At 40.0% G+C, this 23861-nt stretch overlaps 1 protein-coding gene and 1 long non-coding RNA gene across 2 annotated transcripts; one reads left to right on the top strand and one right to left on the bottom strand.

Annotated features, from left to right (window-relative positions):
- The first annotated feature begins 11578 nt into the window (after positions 1-11578).
- On the top strand, positions 11579-17590 carry LOC109199727 (uncharacterized). The gene is made up of 4 exons (XR_002060039.2): positions 11579-11955; positions 12027-12069; positions 12701-12769; positions 17479-17590. It is a non-coding gene; the product is annotated as an uncharacterized LOC109199727 (long non-coding RNA).
- On the bottom strand, positions 15887-23292 carry LOC109199726 (uncharacterized). The gene is made up of 5 exons (XM_019355041.2): positions 23001-23292; positions 21485-21820; positions 21064-21246; positions 17841-18179; positions 15887-17602 (listed from the first exon to the last, which is right to left on the bottom strand). Exons 1-5 carry the CDS (start codon positions 23059-23061, stop codon positions 17319-17321), a joined length of 1203 nt encoding a protein of 400 aa, XP_019210586.1. The 5' UTR covers positions 23062-23292; the 3' UTR covers positions 15887-17318.
- Between the last annotated feature and the right edge of the window lie 569 nt (positions 23293-23861).

The following is a 23861-nucleotide window of genomic DNA, read 5'->3' as shown; positions in this document are numbered from 1 at the left end:
GGAACTGACCTCACAGCCCATTGTTCCTTCAGTGGGCTGGTTTCAGTCATTATGCAAATGTACTGTTTATAAGGTTTGGGGAAACCTGCAGTCAGCTGAGACTGAAGAAGTCACTTGGATGAGTGACGAAACGTTTCTCCCACAAAACGCTACGTCCAGATGAACAGATTCAACTTTTGGAGATTTACTTTCCTGGATGACTGAGAATGCATCAAGACGTAAACTCAAAAGGAGTCAAAAATGGTCGGTTGTATTTCAGACCTCAGTGGGTTGATCCAACAAATAATGAAAAATTAGGTTTAAATTTTTTGTTCATGACAGTGCAGATTTCTGACATTTTGTGTAATTTAAGCTGTAACAATGAGATTGTGAAGGCTTTGATTTTGCCACCCCATTTGATTTCTTTGCTACCCTAAGAAAATGTCTCTAGATCCGCCCCTGTCCACAACTATTTTCAGTTGCAGATGATAAAGGATTCAGAAAGTTTATTCATGCAGGCCTATATGACAGAGAATATGCATCTTCTTTTTGTTTTCATATTTTAGTTTATATTTAATTGTGTTGTGGTTTGCAGTGTTTTATGCTGTTTCACTTTAAATTTGTAAAAGGAAAAAGCTGAAAATTTAAATAATTAAAAGTTGAAATTTGAATAGTTGGTTTTTGTATTATATGATTTATTTATTACATTTTATGTGGCATGAATAAATAAAAGTATATTTACGGTGGCCCCTAGAGACAAAGCACGTACAAACTCCAAAACACGTAAAAACTCCAAAACACGTACAAAACACGACAGAAGTGCTCCAGGATGCTAGGCGCAGTGTTGAGCTTTTGTTACCTAGTGTCACGACTGGGGCAGCAGTCGTGTGATGAATAAATGAGGACCCAAGATGCAGACGGTGATGGAGATGCGAGTGGAGGTTTATTTACAGTGAAAATAACAGAAGTGAGGGCAGGACTGAACATAAACCTAAACTGGGTGAAACTAACAAACAAACCTGGACATATGGTCAGCGGGAGAAACTCAGAGATGGCAGATGAGGACAGCAGAACAGGGAGACGTAGAGAAACAAAGGGAATGAACACAGACGACGCGACGAGGAGCACAGGCAGACACGCAGTATAAATACACACACCAGGTAATTAGGAAATGGCAGACAGGAGGGGACACAGCTGGAACTGATGGACCTAACGAGACACAAACCTACAAAGTAAAACAGGAAACAGGACTGTTTTATACAACCAACTGGGGACACGGACAGAACACAGAGGAGAGACACAGGTAGGGATGAAAGAAACACACAACTCAAACCCTAAGAACAAATACAAAATCAGAATAAACTAGAAAAAGGATAATAATAAACTTAAAGCGCTGGGTCACCGACCCAGGACCATGACACCTAGTGGCTACACAAGCCAGGAAGTACCAACGACCGGATTTGGTGTGTGGTAGTAACAGGTAAATGAACTTTCTTTTAAAATTATTTGAATATATATGAGTGCTTGTGTATAAATACACAAACAATACACATATGCTTTCAATTGTGTAATTTAAGTGATCTAGGTAGCTCTGTTTTGGAAGTTCAGTTAACGCTAGAAATGTGTTTTGGAGTTTGTATGTGCTTTGTCTCTAGGGACCACAGCATTTATTTATGTATAAACATATATAAATAAAACCACTTTTTTTACATTAGTAATTCCTTTTGTGCATAATTTTATATTATTGTTAATAATAAATTAATGAAAGCAACAAAACAACCTGAAGAGTCGGTTGGGAGGCGAAAGAGCCGGAAATCCCATCACTACTGTAAAGACAGTAACATCTTTTTTACAAGCTTGTACTTCAGTAACTCCTCATTAATCAGGAACTATGGATTAAACTGTAGAACTGAAAAAATGTAAGAGAAGAACTTCAGATCCTGAGTGTGTGAGGACAGAAGAATCAGCTTTATTTCAATTTTGAGGGATAAAATTTATATCTGAGTTTGTGATGGTTCTGTTTTCTTTGTGATTACAGGAGCTGCCCTCAGATTCAGACCTCAGCACCACCCAGTGACAGCAGACAGATCATCTAACATGTTAACTGCAAAATGAACTGATGAAAACAGTGCAAAGGTTAAAGTACCACACGTGCTGAAAGCTGGTGTGTGGTTTGGTGTTTCACAAAGCTGCTGATCTCAGACCTGCACAGCTTCCGTTTTAAACACTTGATGTACTCAGCTGCATGAAGAGCATATGAGATTTTCTCTGGCACAATTAAATAAAACCTGATGAAGGTCAAAGGTCGTCACTTGTATGTTGAACTACAAACTTGTCATCTGGAAGTCTTTCACAGTTTTCTGCACATAGTGTTATTTACCATAAAGTGATTCAGAGTTATTCATACCAGAGTAACCAAAGGTGATCATATATTTTTAACCTCCTTAGACCCGAACTCTTCCACGACATGCATTTTTAATTTCTCTTGGATATTTGGGCATATTGGGGCCCAATGAATGTAAAAACAAAGAATTTCCAGATATTTTTTTTTTTACCTTATTTTTGTTCTTAAGAAAAATAAGAGCCAATTAATTATTGCCACATTTAATTAATTATTTAATGGTGTATTTAATTAATTCATTATGGCAGTCCTGGCGTTCCATACTAATGAGGATATTCATTTAAAAATTTGATAGAACAGTAGCAGTATAATGTCCTCGTAAGTGGATATCAGGCCCATGTAGAGCAAAATTGAGTATTTTGGTCTAAATAACGCAAAATGTGATGTCCACATATGTGGACGGCAGGTCCTAGGAGGTTAAAACAGTGGTTATATGTTGTCGCTTAATTTGATCTAATACAGGAGACATTAAAGTCACCTTAGCAAAATGTATTTTAATAGTTGAGGGTTATTGGCAATAACTGTTATGGCCCTGGCCATCTAGAGACTTTACACTGCATGATCTTCACCTTCTTGACTCCTCTCAGCGGAGACCTAGTCAGACGACTGGTGTATGACCTGTGGGATACCAGATCCTCTTCCATCTAGAGTTTCTGTGATGTGTCTTTAAGTATCTACAGGTCCTTCCTGATTGGAGAGCTGGCGGTGGGTTATTGGTCCCCTCATCATGTGGCTGTTTTTAAAACATCCCTCACCAGCAGTTGTTGGCGGAAGCAACTGACAGCAGCAGCAGAGCCATCCTTGGCCTCCAAACTTTGTGACATTCGTGTGTGTGATTCTTGAGACCTACAGAGCTTCGCACATAGTGTGTAGACACATTTTCACTTGTAAATAGTAAACTGTAAATAGGCACTGAAGCAGAAGGTGTGAGCTGCCTTAATATTCTCCTGTTTATTTCAGTTAGGGAGTTAGGTGTAGCATGTGTCTTTTGTTTGGTTTATGTTTCACACAGGGTTTAGATAGCACCTCCTTTCCTGACTTAGCTTGTTCTTCTTTTGTTTTTTTGTTTGTTTGTTTGTTTTTGGTTTTTTTGTTTTTTTTTTGGGGGGGGGGGTATTTTGGGCTTTGTTCATCCCAGAGTTAAGTTTTTCAGTGTAGACAAAAATAAACCACTGTTCACTTCAAAGATTGACTTCTGAGTATGGTTTTGGGGACCGGGGGGGGTCACTTCCTTTCTAACCCTTATGTTATGTTTCTGTACCCCTAGACTGGGGCGTAACAATAACCTACAAATATGACTGATAGGTGCTCTAATTTGAGCCCTGCTAGCTGAAAGTCACCATATTTTCAACAATCAATAAAATGCAGGGAATGAACAAAAGATAAATCAAATCAATACTTGGTGTAAACACCTTTTGCCTTCAAAACATTATCAATTCTTCTAGGTGCACTTGCACACAGTTTTTGAAGGAACTCGGCTGGTAGGTTGTTCCTCACATCCTTCTCTCTCTTCATGTAATCCCAGACACACTCGATGATGCTCAGGGCTCTGTGGGGGGCTGTACCATCACTTCCAGTACTTGTTCTTCTCTACACTGAAGATAGTTCTTAATGAATTTGGCTGTATGCTTGGGGTCATTCTCCTGCTGCAGAATAATTCAAATTCACTGAATCATCATTTGAATAGAGACAAATACAGTCTTACTGCTCAACTGCAGCTGCGGATAACATGGGAAATTGTTACCTGCAGAAAAACCTGTTGCTGCAAGAAGAACAGAGTGTAATCAGTGTTTATTAGTGGTGTCCTTTGGTGTACTGCAGTCCTTTGGATGACGTTTTACTTCAGTACAGTTCAGTGATGGATGGAGGGAATTTTATTGTAGTCACAGAGATCCATAACAGAGAGCAGGAAAAGAGTTCCACTGGATCACAACAATAAATTCTAAGAGAACAAGATGTATTTAATTTTATCCAATCCAAACCATCTTTATTTATAAAGCACTTTAAAATACCCAGCACAGGACCAAAGTGCTGTACAGTAAGTAGATTAAGAACAATAGAATAAAAAAACAGTAAAAAATAAAACACATAATACATCAAAATTACAACAGCACGATCTCCTCTAAGTTTACGCTCAGTCCTGGGTACATTCAGGAACAGCTGATCAGCTGACCTGAGAGAGGTGGGTGTATACAGCTGTAGCAGGTGGGTGTATATGGCTGTAGCAGCTCAGAGAGATAAGATTGGACTAGGCCATGGAGGGCTTTAAAAGCAAATAAAATAATTTTAAAAGGAATCCTAAAAAGAAATGGGCAGCAGGTGAAGTGAAGCTAAAAAAGGGGAAATGTGCTCCAACTTTCAAGCTGCAGCATATTGGACGCTCTGTAGATGTATGAAACACTGACCCCTACATAAAGTGCATTACAGTAATCCAACCAAGTGCTGACAAAGGCGTGGATAACTGTGTCAAAGTGGCTTTGTGAAAGAATTGGCTTTATTTTTGTTATGTTATTATTACTGTTGATCTTACATTATTATACATATGTGAGTCTGTAATCTCAGTGACTAACAGAGAACCTGAGTCTAAATGTGATCAGATGAAGTGTGAGGCTGTGAGAAAGTCTCTGCCTGCATTCATAGATGTGTCCTTTCAGCTGCTCTGATCCAACCTTTGGTCTCTAAGGAAGAGGCTTCAGGGAGATGTTTGCTACGTTGGACTGTAGGACCATCAGAAATGTGTGCAGTAACAAAACAGGCAGCACTGAAAGGAGCTCTAAGTGTTTGTGTTGTTCAATGATTTGTGCACAACAACAAAAATGGGACCTCTCTCATCCATCAGTCATCATGTGGACATTTTTCTGACACACTTTGAAGCTGATGGACGTTTTGTGTCTGCACTAAGTACGTTTTCAGCAGCTATGGCACCGGCAGGATTCACTTTCACAGACTCACAACCACCAGCTTCACCCCTCCCCTCCCCCTCCAGCTGTAGGCTTTAACATTGAGTTTCCCCACACATGTTTACAGACGAGTTAGAGAGCAAGAGAAGAAGAGACTGATTCATAAATGTCTCCAAAAGTTGAATCTGTTCATCTGGACGTAACGTTTCCCCAACCTTATAAACAGTACATTTGCATAATGACTGAAACCAGCCCACTGAAGGAACAATGGGCTGTGAGGTCAGTTCCTTAATCATAATCAGGCAAATTCTCATGACCATTAATCAACAATCACTGATCAATGGCCATGAGTACCATTCACAGAGAGTTTGGGAATGGCCTCAATCACATCATTGTAAGATAGTGAAAAGATGTACCCTTAGGCCCCCTCCTCAATTCAGAGATGGTCCCTTTTAATGTAAATGACCTCCTTGACTCCGCTCAAATGTACAGATAACAGAATAAATCTTTGGAAATTAATTTACCTTGATGATTGAGAATGCAACAAGAAGATTAATAAATGTTTCTGCTCTAACCTTACCCAAACAATGCTGCTCTACAACTCTAGACTACCAGCCACAAAGACAACAGCTGGAGAAACATCTGTCTACCTCTGACATCCACCAGCTCATCCATACAACAAACACACATCAACAACCAGGAAGCAGCTTCACCTCTGATCACACACACTCAACTCTACTCACTCACCTGGACGATCAACATGAAGGTCGATGATGCTGTTATTCCATGAGCGTGTTTCTTCCATGTAGACAGCACACACATATGTTCCAGTGTCTTTACTTGTCACATCCTTCAGAATCAAAGACACGTCTCCATCCTTCATCTGTCTGTCCTGCAGATCCACCCGGTTCTTAAAAGATGGATGCTGGTCGTCTGTAACAAAGTGACCATCATGGTACAAAAGCACATATTTATCTGTCCGGTCAGCTCTGCTCCAATGTACAGATTTGATGTTGGTGTTTGGAGCTCGACATGTCAGAGTGACGTCCTGTCCAGACTCAGCTGTGATGTTTTTCTGGTCTGAAAGAGGAAACAACACAGAGCAGAGAGGTTAAAGGTCAAAGTACAATAATGATCAGAATGATTGACTTTAAATATTTTGTTTATTTCCTTTGACATTTGAGTTTTTAGTCATGTTGGATTTAATGAACCTCTGAACATCCAGCAGGTCACCAGTGACCCACTGAGGGGGAATTTTAGCCTCATGCTAAACATGCAAAGTGTCAGAAACTACAAGATGTTATTTATTCAAGAGTGTGTGTGTTCTTGTTATTTCAGACACACTCAGCATTTCCAGTTCATAGTTTGTGAAAACTAAAACTTTTTATCGAACTTTTCTTACAGAACAAATGTAAATAATGTGCAGCTACCATGGAGATTTAACATGTTGATGTTTGGTAGGTTTGACTGTGAAGTGCAGAAGAATTTAAATATGAAGCCAGAGTGATGAGTTAGTGAGCTGTGTCGGGCAAACAGTCAGAGTCGTCTCTCTCACAAACCTGGTTAAATCACCATGGTAACGTATGCAGAACACATGTAAACATGAAGCTGAACATTATTTATATTTGTTCTGTAACAAAAGTTCAATAAAAGTTTCAGAGTATCAGGATCAGACAGAAATCTCTGAGTGTGCAGCTCCATAAATCTGTAGCTTCATAACAATCATAACACTGTGACTGTAAAACACTCTCAGCTGTATTTAATGAAAAGATGATGAAACCTGCTGAGTGTAAAATAAGCAGCATCAGTTACAGAGAGGGTTGTTACACACACTTTGTTTTTCTTCCTGCTGCATTCAACACACACAAAGTTCATAGAAACATGAAAGAGCTCAGTTTGACTGAGACAACATTTCTACATCAAACTGAGTCACAGCTCATTCATTTGTAACTGATCAATGATCCTGAACACAATCAGGCAGATTATTGATCGTCTATAATCCACAGACCTTCATCTACACTCAGATCATCACACAGCGTTTGTGTTGTCACTTCATTCAGTGTGTGTAACAGCTGATCTCAGGTCTGTGTTGTTCATCTCTCACAGAACAAGTTCTTACAAACAGCTGAAGCTCCAACACAAAAACACTCACTGACTCTGAGATCAGAGCTCAGAAATTCATGTGTGTTTGTAACACAGTTTGACTTTGTGTCAGTAAATCTCATGAACAGCCTGAAGATGAAGAAACTGTAGTTCAGAGTCACTGACAGACAGCACAGACACACACTGTTGGTCTGAGTCTGAACATGATGATCATCAGAGAAATAACATCAGACTCTGAACATCCAGCTTTCTACAGCCGTCTGCTGGATGTTCACCATCATTTATTTATCTTTGTGTTTATTCATCTGACTCACAATCAGGCTGAAGATGCTCTGCTTCATGTGGATCAGCAGGATTCAGTTTACATCTTCTGTAGATCAAAAAACCAACAACAGCAACAAGAATAAGAAGCACAACAAGAACTGACAGAGCAACTTTCAGTCCAACAGATCCATCCTCCTTCTCTTTGTCTTCCTTTCCTCCATCTTTGTTGTCTTCATCCTTCTCTTGTCCTCCTGTCTGACCTGCAGGTGAGAAACAGGTGTGAGGTGTCCCGCCTCTCAGCTCCTCCCACACACCAAAAGAGCGACACAGAATGTAAACTGAAAAGCAGAAAATGTAAAAAAAAAAAAAATATTGCCAATGTTTAATTATTAGTTTGTGTTTTTCATCTTTAATGCCATTTATTTTAAGTTTAATTGTATGTATAACAAAATCAAGTGTTACTGTTCTGCTTCCATACTTCTGAACGTCTCTAATTATCAGTCAGAAGAGTTTCACATGTTTTTTTTCCTCAGTTTAAGAGCATAAACATACATTTCAAACTCAAAAATCCATGAAGATCCTTCACATAATGATGTCGTTGATAATGAGGCATCTGTACCCGAGCTCCCCCTTCTGGTCTCTGCAGGCATAACTAATCAATCACATGGATCATTTCTCAGAAAGGCTCAACAAGTAGATCATGGACTGAACCAAAGCAGGTCGCACTCAGAGGCTGTTTTCTTATCCTTCTGAACAAAGTGATGAACGTTTTGTTTCAATTTCTTCTTTCACGTCATTTTTAATGGAACCTTTTTCTTTTATTTGTAAATTCTATTTTTTTAATGAATAAATTCTTTTCTGACCACAGTAGTTTTATTGCCTAATGAGATTTGACTAATAATCAATATAATGATATAAACATATAACTTTTACCTGACCAGCGATGACCTAACTGTTGTTTAATTCTGAGTCTTTAGTCCACTCTTTCTCACTCTGTCCTTACTGAGAACTTGACTCTCACTGTCCAATCAAATTCTTTCCTCCCATTAAAGGTTTGTGATTGGACAGTAAATTTATAAAAGGTCATGTCAGCACATAGTGTCCATAGTTTTAAATCCCACCACTCAGTGTTATTAACACATTCTCTCTATGACCCCAGTCCCTGATTCAGCACACTCCATTCAAATGATCAGCTGGGTGTAAATGCTGCAGCCTGATGACGAGGTGATCATTTGAGTGACGAAGCCCTAAAAACCAAAACAAACAGAGTTTAGGAGCACTGCTAATTCATTACTGCACTAAGAAAAGTGGCCTAAGTGCACAATGATGCTGGCCTGAGACAAGAAACCCAAAAATGCTGTTTGAGTAAATAAATCAAATCAGAATCAGACTTTTTGTTACGGTCTGGAGGAGGACTCAAGCGCAGGCCCCCGGGGCCTGTTCTTCGTACCTCGCTAAGCAAGTTAGCCGGATTTGAATGTTGACGATTTGGCGTGATCTTGGATCGTTCGGTTCTCCGAAGCTCATCTGGGGCTTGCTGTCATAGCAACAGAGCCGTAAAAGTAAGCCTGCTCGGGAGCAGGTTTACTTTATGTAAACAGGATTAGATCGCGGCCTCTCAGGTATGTCCGCTGCAGTTATATGAAAGCAAGAGCGATATTTCGCCACTGTTTTACCATAAATAAATATTATCAATGTAACTAAAGATAATGTATTTGATTCTTTTATTGATTTCATACAGATACATACAGGTCATTTCCGAAAAAAAGGGAAATGTACTATTAATCATTCTATTACATGTAGTAGATCATGTCAGATGTAATTCATATTTTAGAGTAGTAATAGTAAATTACTACGTGCAATCAAGATGAGAGACCACGGCTAAAAAAGCGAAGGTGGATTTGGGAAGTCTGTCGCAGCCATGTCCTGTCCGTTTGTACGCGAGCAAGGAAGGTGCAAGATTGATAAGGAGAGTTTACAGAATTTAGCGTATATTGCGGGATAGACGGGATCCTTTAGCTCGGCGCGACGGTGTGCTCATAGAGAGATATCGATTCTCCCGTGAGGTTATTATTTACTTTCTCTCTCTCTCTCTCTCTCTCTCCAAATATATATATATATATATATATATATATATACAGTGTTGGGAAGGTTACTTTTAAAATGTATTCCACTACAGAATACTGAATACATGCCCCAAAATGTATTCTGTAACGTATTCCGTTACGTTACTCAATGAGAGTAACGTATTCTGAATACTTTGGAATACTTAATATATTATCATGCTGTTTACAACTACATGAATGTCCTATTGCTGTGATTTATTACTGTTACTGAAGGTCCGCGGCTCCGAAACGTAGTAAAGGGACCTCTGGCTAATACGTCGGGTTCGTGTCGGGCTGGTAGCCGAAAACTAGCTTTACTTTGTTGTCTGGGTCAACTTTGCTTGCGGGAGACAGAGAGAGGCGTTGAAAGGCTTCTCCAACGGAACTTATTTTTTCCGGAGGAAAACACGAACACAGTGTACAGTTGAGTCTTAATAGCTTACTTACAAATGGGCTCCTCAGGCACTCTTCTTGGCTGCTGTGGTTATTATTATATTTACATGCTTCCAGCTCCCGTTTTTGCTCCGTGACAGCTCGGACTTTTCCTTTCTCTCCCTCCCTCGCTCACAGACACATAACGGGTATGGTAGTCCATTCTCCCTGCAGCACGGACTACACTGCCCATGAGGCTACATGCTTTAGAGCTATGCCTGTAGCATTCTGCCTTTTAGCTTAGCACAACAACAACAACAAAAAAGCGCTCTCTCACCCAGGAAACACGCAGAGAGAGAGCGCGTCACCCTGTAACCATGGCAACCGTAACGCTGCCGCCTGGAACAACAGAACGTAGCTGTCAAACAAACCCAAACAGTCCTGACCCGCGATAATATGAAACAGGAAAGTACCGCCGTGTATTCCATTTATTTCAACAAAGTAACTGTATTCTGAATACCACCTTTTTAAACGGTAACTGTAACGGAATACAGTTACTCATATTTTGTATTCTGAATACGTAACGGCGGTACATGTATTCCGTTACTCCCCAACACTGTATATATACTTACTGTACTGTATATACTTACTCCCGACTTACTGTGCATGCTTCAGTCACCCCTTGCATGGGAACAGGTAAAAGTGATGGAGTGTTATTCAAACTACACACATAAAAACCCACAATGTCAATAAATGTCACAGTACAAAAAGGGGTGTGACGAGGGGGTGCAGGACCACCACCTGTCTTTATTTGCTCTGCCCTTTTCTTGGTTGCTGTTATAAACAAACAGATTATTCCAGGGTCTCTTGTCATAGACTAAAAGCAATATAAGTGATAAATATTACCATTCTGTAGAATATTCCTATATTTCACTTTTACTTGTTCCCATGTTCTAGTGGGTCCTGTTGTGGCTCTAATGTGGAAGAGGATATGGTGTAATATAATATAATGTGGTATAATATAATATCACATGATATAATGTAATATCATGGATCACTTACGAGTGTAATTTGTCAGCAACTTTCTGCCAGCCCTCTCTCCTTGCTTTTGCAGCCTTTGCAGTGTTCCCCTGCGTTTTAATTAAACTCTGAAACTTCTGATATCCCAAAATCAAGAGTTCTTGCTCTGCTGCCGTAATACACTGAGTGCGCTCCTTCCACATCTTCGCCGACCAATCACAGGGTTGCCGATCAATGTTTCTACTATCGATGCGTAGCCCCTTTTAAGTCACCCAGTGATCTCAGATTACTTCATCCAGCTGTACTAATCGTCAACAACAGGTGCGTTCGGAGAACCGAATTAGCGAGCTCACGGTTAGCGCGATGATTTGATCTTGGATGTGTCATTTGATCTTGGATGTAGTAAGCGAGGTACGAAGAACATCCCCCTGCTGTCAGTGTGTTGTTTGCTCTCACAACATCTCTGCTTCGCGCGCTCAACTCTCTGTACACCGTTATAAGTGTGCCACAAAACCAACCAATCACAGACTTGGATGCAAAAATTCTGATTGGCTGTTTTGGTCTCCAATCAGTTCGCTAGCTACTGTAGGCTAACCCAGGCAAATATCCCAGAATGCATTTCATCGAAAACTTGAACAAGGCAGTTTCAGAGTGACGCAGATTTAAAATATTACTCTTTCTGAATCGCAAAATAAACTTTTAAGATATTTTCAGGTGAGAATGGTGCTGTTTAAACTTCAAATATCTACTCGATTTATCAAGACATCACATATTTGCTCCAACGTTTTCCGAGATGCCTGTTCTACTTCAGGTAGGAGTTGCATACTTGTTGCCTCGGCTGAATTGGCTACACTTTGGTTGATTGGTGTTATCATGTTACAGAGATCACCTGCTGATTATTTCCCTGAAGCCTCCATCGCTGCTGGTAAGTGTTTATTTTGTGCCATATGTTTATTATTTTACTCGTTGGTAAACAAGTGTGTTTGTAGTTGAAGGAGTTTGCTATGGGTCACTTTGTTAATAAATTAAGCAATGTCCTTTGATTGGTGCGTAACTCATTCGTCACGATCTCAGCCTTTTATTGTCTTTTGCTGCAAATATGTATGATGCATTGCAGGAATTGTGGGCCTCAGTGGGCAGCCGATAGCCTTACAGCCTCTACTGCTTCTCCAGGCTACGTTTACAGAAGTGCTACTGCTTTGCCTTTCCTTTTGGATTTCTTTTTTGTTTCTTGCCTTTTGCCATCTTATTAGAAGGGGACATTTTCAAAAACAGTTGAGCCGTACATGCCAGATACGGGAGCCTGTTGTTGTGCATGTTAATTGATCAAATCATCTAATTAGAGCAGTCGGATGTGGCGATTTAGCGTGACACTGTGACGCCATCTGCTCTACATTAAAGGTTTATGTTTTGTTTGTATATTTGGTTTCTGAATGTTTTGTATTTGTAGACCTTTGTTTATGTTCTAGCTGCAGATCGCCAGCGTGTTTCTGCAGTTGGGCAGAGGGTATATTCAGGGTTTTGTTGGAATACATTATAACTTTTGTTTCTTTTAGTCAGACGCAGAAGGCCAAAAGTGGAGGTGACTGGGGTCTAGCTGCACTATAGTGTCAGAGTGTGTGAAGGTGAGCTGCATGTATGCATTGGTGATTTTTTTGCTTTGTTTTGTTTTGTTTGACCTGTCCTCATCTGGCATCCCATTCACCCTGGTAAGACTGTGTCTGTCACGCTGGACTGAATCCACACAGCTGCACTCAGGGATCCAGGGTAGGAAACACAAACAGGTCCAGGGAATTTATATAAAGAAGCGCGTATTAATACTACGCCAACAATCACAGGCGGCAAACTTGGACAAACTCAGGACATTCAATGTTCCAGCAATGAGCTCCTCTGAGCCACAACCTTAAATAGCGGCTAGGGAAAATGGGAACCAATCAGCTCAGGTGTGTGGGCCAAAAGCGAGAGCCCAATGAGCTCCTCCCAGGCAGGCTGGACGCTGAACCATTTACATGTCACACACACACTTCATTAAATCTCTGCAAACACATGTAATTGTGTGTGATTACAGAGACACACTGAAACATTTCACTTACAGTTTTGGTCAGTTTGTGATTTAATAAATATCACTGTGTGAATTCTGCTGATGATCACATTATGAATGAAATCAAATGACACTGGCAGTGTTAGCTATGTAGACTGCGAAGGCCGGGTCCTCCGAAGGATGTGGTCTTCATTTTTCTGACACAGCAGGGTGAGCAGCTAGCTTGTCTCAGTCACAGATAAAGAGCAGCTGTACCTGGGCCTCCTTGTTCTGATGGTTGTTTGTCCATAACTGACGTCTTCAGTTCTCACTGCTGAGTAGACCACAGCTGAATCAGTCTCTGTACAATAAAACACGTTAAAATAACTGCAGGTACAACTGCAACAGGACTGTGATATTATTATGCAGCTTTTCACAGTTTTTTCCATCCTAACACGTCTGCTGTGAAACTCAAGAGTGACCACAAAGAACTGGGTTTAGTTTCTGAGAAAAAGGCAGGTGGACGACCACAAAGCTGCATCTTCTTCCAGTGCACACTGACACTCTTCACCACAGAGCTCAAAGCAAACATGTTCTCACAGCATGAACATGATTATTAACCAAACCAGAACACACTGCAGTGAGAAGCTCATCAGCTTCACACTAACTCCAGTCTAAAGGAAGCTGCTGTGGTTTTACCTGCAGAAACACTTTAAATTGTCTCTTTATGTTTCTCATGTTAACAAACTCCATCTCTTAACTTGTGATTGTACTAAAACCAGATATCAGACACGTCTCTGCTGTTTGTGACGTTCTAGCTGTGACAGCATTGCTGAGAGTTCATTGGGACAGATGTGGTCCAACAACAATGCAGACGAGCATCATTTGATTACAAATTTAATTATTTATTAATTATTTTTTAATGAAATTTATTTAAGGAATTCATTTTGGCACTCAAGACCCTCCATATAAAAATTATATTTTCTTTCATCTCAAAAATTCTTGAAAATGTAGTTGTGAAACAGCTAACAGATCATCTGCAAAGGAATGAAGAGTTTCAGTCAGAAACAGGTTTCTCAGAGACTCTTTGTAACATCGGAGTGAAATGTCACTCAGCTGTTGTCATCAGAAATCACTCTGAAAATACTCAGAAAAAAATGGTTTGAGGTTTAATGCGGATTTGCTTTAAAAGGGATAGCTCAGTAGGTTGAGTGGTCGCCCCATGATCGCAAAGCTGGGGGTTCAGTTCCCCTGAATAGCCACCCTGAGGTACCCCTGAGCAAGGTACTGTCCCTACACGCTGCTTCCCGGGCGCCCAATGGCTGCCCACTGCTTCACTGAGTGAATGGGTTAAATGCAGAGAGAAATTTCCCCACGGGGATCACTAAAGTACACGTTCTTTCTTTCATTGCAAAACCAGCTCACAGTAATTCTTCAAAACAGCCAGGTCATCAGACAATATCCTGCCTGAACAGATGTCCTGTTTCCTGCCTGATGACTGATAACAGCACTGCCTCCATGAGGTCAAACTGGACCATTGCATGTGATAATTCAGCAAACTTCAATAGACCTCCACACACATTTAAGTTAGTTGAGACTTTAGAAACTGTAAAGTCTACTACTGATTTTATTATTATTTTGTATTGCTATTATTAATTTGTTATTTTTAGGCGTCAAAATCTTTTGTTTTTAACTTAATCAAAGTGAACCTGAACCTCATGAACCCAATTCAACTACAGGGAGCTACACTCACCTGCCAGTTTATTAGGTACACATGTTAAACTGCTTAAACTATGTGTGAGAGTGATTAATTCTATAGTCACAGCTTTTAAAGCACAATATAAGAGGATGTTAGACAATTAATAAAGATTTAATGACAAGAATCCAGCATGGATCATAGATTCCAAGATTTCATTCATTATTGTCAAAATTTATCAATATTATCAAACATTTATTCCACATTATCAAGTTTACATCTCTCTCACAGACACATTTCAATAAATCCAGAAATGTTTCAAACCTCAGTTTATGATTAAAAACAACAATAAATACTCAGTGTTAATAACAAACACACAGATATTAAATCTTTTCAATCTGTGATGACATGTGACATGATGATAAACTTTACATGATTTAGTTTCTCTGCTAATGACACAAATTTAAAAAATGAATAATTTAAACCAAAGTCAGAGCGACTGAGACTCATTCATGAAATAACAGAGGATGATATCAGCATCAGACTTATCCAGTAGTTTATTGTTCAAATACAGAGACACTTTTCACACTGACCTTTGGAGCTCAGACTCTGTGAACACTGAGTTTTCAGGCTTTTTTAATCCTGTGTGTGAGCAGCAGGAAAATACAATCAGAGCATAAACACACATACAAGGCCAAACATACAAAACAAGCAGCTACACATTTTAATCACCAATCACATCATTAAAAATGCTTGAATAAAGAAAAACACTCAACATGCTTAAAACTGTTATTAATGAACAAACTAAAAAACTCTGACTCTGAGTACATTATGTATTATTGCACATTATTTACTTTTCAATATAAATATAATAATAATAATAATAATAATAATAATAATAATAATAATAATGATAGCATAAAGGGCCTTGAAGCGACTGTTGTTGTGATTAAAAACTGAATTGAATTGAACCATTCAGTCGTCCCTGATCACTGGATCCTGAGTCAGACTTCACAGAAACTCAGATTTCCAGTTTCAGTGAAAAGTGTTCACACAAAGAGACCAGCAGCAGTCAGAGGTCACGAAAGGTCAACGAAACTCAGACGAGGAAATAACTGATCAGTGATTTGAAGTGAGCGAGTACTGAGGTAAACTTTTCTTTACTTGAGAACTATTGAAGTGACAACCAATCAGATTAAATCGTACTGCTGAGTGATGAATGTACCAGCAGTAAATACATTAGAGGGTTACCTAGGCAACCATCTGTCAGCTACAAATTGATGCATGAACGATGGGATCAGTTTGTACTTGGATGTAATTTTAGTGAAACAGCTGATTGAGGATTAGTGTTGTTGAAGTTTTGTGGTCCAAAGCTTAAACTCACATGATGAGGTCATATTTGATCTTATAAACAAAAACACTGATCCCAGGTCTGTGACACTGCTCATGGATACTGAGGGTAAACAAACCACACATCACAAAGACAAGGAGAAACTGAAATCACACATCAGATTAAGTTGTGAACATATTTCATAAATGTGTAATCTGAGCTCAAAATGATGTAACTACAGTCAGTGGAAACAAAACCATCAAAGTGAAAAATGTTCAAGTGTTGATTTCATTTGTTTGAAGAGTTAAAAGTTATTTTTGCTGACAGCAGCTGTAGAGTTTTAAAGCGTTTTACTTTGAGATTTTCTAATTTTGAAAAACTGAACCTCAGAGCACAACAAAACCAGAGTAATGTCTCAGTGAGCTGTGTCACACTCAAAGTCAGAGCTTTCTGTGTCAGAAAGAGGCTAAATCACCATGGTAACTGATGGTGAAACATCACCTGGTCAGGAGCAGGTCATGTTCAGAGTTTTGTTTTTAAATCAGCTGTTAGAGCCACGTTTTCACTGTGATGCAGATTCTCTGCTGGATGAAATGTTTTATATGTGCAGCTTGTTAAACTGTAACTTACTGAAAACACTGAATGAAGCTAAACTGCACATCTCATTGTCACAATGTACCTGTATTCATTTAGTGGAGACATTAGTGAAGTTATCAATGAGTAATGCCTCTGATTGGACTGAGTGGCGCTCACAGGGATCATTTTGTGTAGAGGAAAAGTCACATGACACATGAAACGCTCCTTTTCATCTGAGCGTGCTCAGAGCCTGAAGCAGAGAGCCAGGGTAACAGAGGAAGTTGATAATCACCATGGTGATACCTGCTGTCTCTGACTGCAGTTTCAGGTTTAGTTGAGCCAGCTAACACAAAGAAAGTCTGACTGTGTTGAAGCTGATTTGTAGTCACAGCCCTCTGGATGTTCCAGTGAACTACAGAGCTGAAATATAAAGACTTGTTTTAAAGATGAAAGTCGTCCACTGAGATGAGCTGTCAGCAGAAACAGAAGCAGCCATTAAAGATTAAAATGAAATAAACCTACAGTACTGTGGGCCTGCTGTCTGTGCTCAGTTCATCTGTTTCTGCAGGATTTTAAACACTGACAACACCCAGAACTCTGAACAGCAGCAGCAGAATCAAAGTTGGAAGAACTCTGAGACATTTCAGCCTGCTGCAGCTCAACAGGAGGCTGGCTTGTTTCCTCACTCTGCTGTTGTTTATATTTTCTGTAGATCAAAAATCCAACAACAGCAGCAACAAGAAGAACAGAAGAAACTATCAGACCAGCAATCAGTCCAACAGATCCATCCTCCTTCTTCTCTTTGTCTTCATCCTTCTCTTGTCCTCCTGTCTGACCTGCAGGTGAGAAACAGGTGTGAGGTGTCAGCTGTCAGGTAGGTGATGAGTGAAGAACAGAACAGAATCCATTTCCTCTTCAAACTGCTGTCAGACATTATCTACTGCACTCTGATCACATCACTCAGACCAGCTGCTTTCTACAAAGTCTCATCAACAACATCTTTAGAAACAAACATCAACAACCAGGAAGCAGCTTCACCTCTGATCACACACACACTCAACTCTACTCACTCACCTGGAGGATCAACATGAAGGTTGGTGCTGTTGATGAGCTTTAAACCTTCTTTCTGGACGACACCACACTCGTATGTTCCAGTGTCATTAATCGTCACATTCATCAGAATCAAAGACACGTCTCCATCCTTCATCTGTCTGTCCCGCAGATCCACCCGGTTCTTAAAAGATGGATGCTGGTTGTGTGAATTAAAGTGACTGTCCCGATACAAAAGCACATATCGATCCCCCAGGTCAAGTCTGCTCCACTCTACAGTCATCTGAGGGTATCCGTTGTTTGGAGCTCGGCATAGAAGAGTGATGTTCTTCTGTCCAGACTCAGCTGTGATGTTTTTTTGACCTGAAAGAGGAAACAACACAGAGCAGAGAGGTTAAAGGTCAAAGTACAATTATGATCAGAATGATTGACTTTAAATATTTTGTTTATTTCCTTTGACATTTGAGTTTTTAGTCATGTTGGATTTAATGAACCTCTGAACATCCAGCAGGTCACCAGTGACCCACTGAGGGGGAATTTTAGCCTCATGCTAAACATGCAAAGTGTCAGAAACTACAAGATGTTATTTATTCAAGAGTGTGTGTGTTCTTGTTATTTCAGACACACTCAGCATTTCCAGTTCATAGTTTGTGAAAACTAAAACTTTTTATCGAACTTTTCTTACAGAACAAATGTAAATAATGTGCAGCTACCATGGAGATTTAACATGTTGATGTTTGGTAGGTTTGACTGTGAAGTGCAGAAGAATTTAAATATGAAGCCAGAGTGATGAGTTAGTGAGCTGTGTCGGGCAAACAGTCAGAGTCGTCTCTCTCACAAACCTGGTTAAATCACCATGGTAACGTATGCAGAACACATGTAAACATGAAGCTGAACATTATTTATATTTGTTCTGTAACAAAAGTTCAATAAAAGTTTCAGAGTATCAGGATCAGACAGAAATCTCTGAGTGTGCAGCTCCATAAATCTGTAGCTTCATAACAATCATAACACTGTGACTGTAAAACACTCTCAGCTGTATTTAATGAAAAGATGATGAAACCTGCTGAGTGTAAAATAAGCAGCATCAGTTACAGAGAGGGTTGTTACACACACTTTGTTTTTCTTCCTGCTGCATTCAACACACACAAAGTTCATAGAAACATGAAAGAGCTCAGTTTGACTGAGACAACATTTCTACATCCAAACTGAGTCACAGCTCATTCATTTGTAACTGATCAATGATCCTGAACACAATCAGGCAGATTATTGATCGTCTATAATCCACAGACCTTCATCTACACTCAGATCATCACACAGCATTTGTGTTGTCACTTCATTCAGTGTTTGTAACAGCTGATCTCAGGTCTGTGTTGTTCATCTCTCACAGAACAAGTTCTTACAAACAGCTGAAGCTCCAACACAAAAACACTCACTGACTCTGAGATCAGGGCCCTGTTTCAGAAAGCCGGTTTAGAAAACTCAGAGTTAAAAATGATACTCAGGGTTGAGTAACCCCGAACTGTCCAACTCGGAATATTCGGTTTCAGAAAGGCTGATAACAATTAGTTCAATCAACGCGGAGTTGCTTTAACCCCAAGTTAAGCACGCGCATAAAGCCCTGATTAGTGGAGCACAGATTAAGCGAGTCACCATGGAGACGGAGGGAAAGAAGGCGCGGCCAATGTATTTTACAGCGCTTGAGGCCGAAATTCTGATGGCAGCATATGCCGATAACATGCAAATTTTGCGGAAAAAAAGTAACACAGCCTCAGCTGCAAAAGAAAGGGAGCATGCATGGCAATACATAGCCGACAGAGTCAATGCGTGAGTGTTAATTTAAAAATTGATCTAGGGATTTCCACCCATTTAACACGTTATTTTATTATATTTCATTTTATTTTTTATTTTATACATTTTATTTTGTGATGTGATGTGAGCGCATGTGCAACCCAACAGGCCCCAAACGTTCCTGGCAGCAAGTAAAAATGAAATATAAAAAATGTAGAGGAAGAGGGTCCAGCCACTTCTCCAACAAACCTTTCCTCAGTAAGATGTTCAGCACTGATTTACAACCAACCTAAGTAGGCATGTACTATGAATGTCAATGCTATTTTCTGTGTTTCAATAGCTCCCTGTAAAGCAGCTGTACAAGACCTATTTGATCAAGAAAATAAAAAAATGCTTTTTGGAAATGGAACACTTCAAGCAGCAGAATGGAATGTGAGTGCCATCTATACAGCCAATCACGCCTGGGAACCCTGAAAATAAATGTAAAATCTAAGTAGTAGTTCAAGTATCACCACATCATGAATTAAGTTTTGTTCATCCTGATACCTACAATTTTGTGGAATCCCTCTTTGATAAATCTTGTGGGTCTATGACCGGGGAACACCACAAACGAGTACAGGAGACGTTTCAGTGCAACTGTAACATTCCTGACTGCCCGACAGACGGTAGCCTTGGAAACGTGCTCAGCGTCACCAATATTATACAGAAAGCTCCCGTTTGCAAAAAAACGAAGTGCAATACAAATAATATGTACAGAACCGAGAGAATGTCCGCGATGTGTCACATGAGCAATATAAGGCCCGAGAATGTTATTCAAATAAATTATCGATTGTGCTGAAAAACAGTAACGTTCACACAGAAAATCATCAGGACATGATAAAATGTCCAAACGCGCTCTAATCACTCTCTCCCGGCGGAGAGCTCTGCGGAGAATTTGGGCTTCAACATCTACTGGCTCTTCAAGGAAGGGGCACCATGTCTGACACTTCCTACAGTCAGGTTTCCGACAAAGAGGCGGAGAAGTTCAGGGTTAGTTGAAGTAAACCTGCTAGGGGGCAGGTTAGCTTCACGGAGTGTGTCGTCATAGTAACTCACCCAGCATTAATCTAAACTCGCTTTGTGAAACCGAAAACCCAGAGTTTTCGTTAACTCAGGGTATACTTACTCAGAGTTTGCACTAAACCGGCTTTCTGAAACAGGGCCCAGAGCTCAGAAATTCATGTGTGTTTGTAACACAGTTTGACTTTGTGTCAGTAAATCTCATGAACAGCCTGAAGATGAAGAAACTGTAGTTCAGAGTCACTGACAGACAGCACAGACACACACTGTTGGTCTGAGTCTGAACATGATGATCATCAGAGAAATAACATCAGACTCTGAACATCCAGCTTTCTACAGCCGTCTGCTGGATGTTCACCATCATTTATTTATCTTTGTGTTTGTTCATCTGACTCACAATCATGCTGAAGACGCTCTGCTACATGTGGATCAGCAGGATTCAGTTTACATCTTCTGTAGATCAGGAAACCAACAACAGCAGCAACAAGAACTGACAGACCAACTATCAGTCCAGCAGTCCACCTGTCTTCCTTTCCTCCATCTTTGTTGTCTTCATCCTTCTCTTGTCCTCCTGTCTGACCTGCAGGTGAGAAACAGGTGTGAGGTGTCAGCTGTCAGGTAGGTGATGAGTGAAGAACAGAACAGAATCCATTTCCTCTTCAAACTGCTGTCAGACATTATCTACTGCACTCTGATCACATCACTCAGACCAGCTGCTTTCTACAAAGTCTCATCAACAACATCTTTAGAAACAAACATCAACAACCAGGAAGCAGCTTCACCTCTGATCACACACACACTCAACTCTACTCACTCACCTGGAGGAACAACATGAAGGTTGGTGGTGTTGATGGGATTCAAATGCTCTGTTCCTGTCTGGACGACACCACACTCATATGTTCCAGCATCATTAATCGTCACATCCTTCAGAATCAAAGACACGTCTCCATCCTTCATCTGTCTGTCCTGCAGATCCACCCGGTTCTTAAAAGATGGATGCTGGTTGGCTGGAACAAACTTTCCATCCCGGTACAAAAGCACATATTCATCTCCCAGGTCAGCTCTGCTCCACTCTAAACTGATGATGTTGTTGTTTGGAGCTCGACATGTCAGAGTGACGTCCTGTCCAGACTCAGCTGTGATGTTTTTCTGGTCTGAAAGAGGAAACAACACAGAGCAGAGAGGTTAAAGGTCAAAGTGCAACTGTTCACTTCAACAGCAGCCAATCAGAAACACACAATAAAAGATTGTCTTCTGTTATTAGATGATGATCTTTGATTGTGTCTCTTCTTGTGTCAGCTGCTCCCTTCAGGCGTCACCACAGCGAGTCTTCTCCTCCTCCTCACCTGATCCCGAGCATCTTCATCAGAGCTGATTTGTGACAGAAGGACAGCAGCAAGAGTGAAAGGGAAGGTTTAAAGATGGCAGTGAGCTGCTGTGATGTTTGCTTTGGAGACTCTGACACAAAGACAGGAGGCCGAGCTGAACATGTTCAGATTTTCATTGAGAGCAGAATGGACGAGATTATGAACGAGTTGATCAGAGGGAAGCTCAGGCTGAGAGGTTTGGAGACAAAGTTCATGAGAAAGACTGAGATGGATGAAAAACATCATCTGAAACCATTTTGTGAACAAATAAAAACAAATCTTTAGTTTTAGAATCTGTTAGTTTGATCAAATGTTGTTGATGGACGAGTTCATTGAGACTCTGGATGTCTGTCAGACTGAGTCTCTGCTTTTATTGGAACAGCTGTACTGATGCTCCTAAATCTGGCCTCTGACACAAACCTCCAAACAGTAAGAATGAAAAAAGAATAAAACCATTAAAAACTCTTCAAGCAATAAATAATCAAACCTGAAAAAGAAGAAAATCATCTGGAAACTAAACTGAACTAAACACAAAAAGTCCAAATGGAATAAAAACTAATGAGAAAATACAAAACTACAATAACTCTGTTGCACAAACAACAACATGTGCTGATAATAAGTGAACATAATGTGTGAGAGAAAGCAGCCTCTCATTATAAGACACTGTGAGTCTCTGCATGCTGCCTTTATGGAGCTACAGCTGTTTGTATACACTGAACAAAAAGCTTTGTAGCTGTATACTGACTCCTGACACTACAACACATCACACTGACACACACATTACACTTCTTTGTGTCTGTGCTGCAAACTGCACCAACACACACAGACTCCACCCAGCTTTGTGTCGATCGCAACACTGAATGAATCAGAAACTAATTCTTAGAGAAATATTATCAGCATGTAAACCAGACTGAGACTCTTTATCTCAGAAATAAACTCAGTTTAGTTTCTAACAGTTAAATCTGACCTGCAGAGACGAACAGGACAAACATCAGCGTGGAGCAGAGTGACGCAGTTACAGCAGACATGTCCGTGTTCTCTGTTTCTGCTGATCTGACTCTTAGTTTGTTCTAAATGTCTGAGTCTGTTGGTGTTTTCACTCAATAACTGAACCTGAGTTTAAACCTGAACACATCAGATTATATTTAAGGTTTAAATAAAGATCAAAATTAGCTTATCTGCCACTCGATGATCTCAAAATGTCCGACTTCTTAGGAAGTTGAGCCATGTGACGTGTTACGTAGTAACACGTAACCCGTAACGTAGTGACATGTCACTACGTCCAACATAACCTCCTACAGTTACGTTGGACTAACGTAGTGACATGTTACATAGTGATTTGTGATTTCTCACAACAACAGGTTGCGTGGAATATTGTTCCACGTGACCTGTTGTTCAGCTGCGTGTTCAAACTCTTCAGCGATTCAATCTCTTGTGACGTTGGATTGTCAAACTCAACACTTCAAACTGAGATTCAACACCTGATACAGAAGAAGAAGTCGTGTTCGGTGGACGTTTGATATGTTGGACCAGTAAAATGTGAATTTTCTAGAAATTTCGTGTTTCAAGGTTTACAGGGGTAACATCCTGTAGAAATTGAATGACATTTTAAATTTTGTCTCAATCGTTTTTGAAACAGTTTTTCTGTTCAAACATTTTTGTGGGTGGATGTTAACTGAACTGTAACCATGACAACTGAAACTTTTTACCTAAAAAGTTTGACTGAAGATGATTGATCTGAGAATGATTTTAGAAAAAGACAGCAAACACTTACTGTTGTTCTTAAGAGATCTGTTAAATCCTCAAACACTGGTCTGATCATCAGGAT

The sequence above is a fragment of the Oreochromis niloticus genome, unplaced genomic scaffold (assembly GCF_001858045.2).
Source record: "Oreochromis niloticus isolate F11D_XX unplaced genomic scaffold, O_niloticus_UMD_NMBU tig00002136_pilon, whole genome shotgun sequence".
NCBI classification, from domain to species: domain Eukaryota; kingdom Metazoa; phylum Chordata; class Actinopteri; order Cichliformes; family Cichlidae; genus Oreochromis; species Oreochromis niloticus.
Note: the sequence above shows the minus strand (reverse complement) of the source record. Positions and strands in the feature narration are given on the sequence as shown.

Excerpts from the sequence above, each read along its gene's own strand:
- LOC109199726 (XM_019355041.2), bottom strand. The coding sequence starts at position 23,061 with ATGTCTGCTGTAACTGCGTCACTCTGCTCCACGCTGATGTTTGTCCTG. Across the intron at positions 21,821-23,000 it reads TGTCCTGTTCGTCTCTGCAG|ACCAGAAAAACATCACAGCT; the intron begins GTCAGATTTAAC and ends TTCCTCTTTCAG. Across the intron at positions 17,603-17,840 it reads CCTTCATGTTGATCCTCCAG|GTCAGACAGGAGGACAAGAG; the intron begins GTGAGTGAGTAG and ends TCTCACCTGCAG.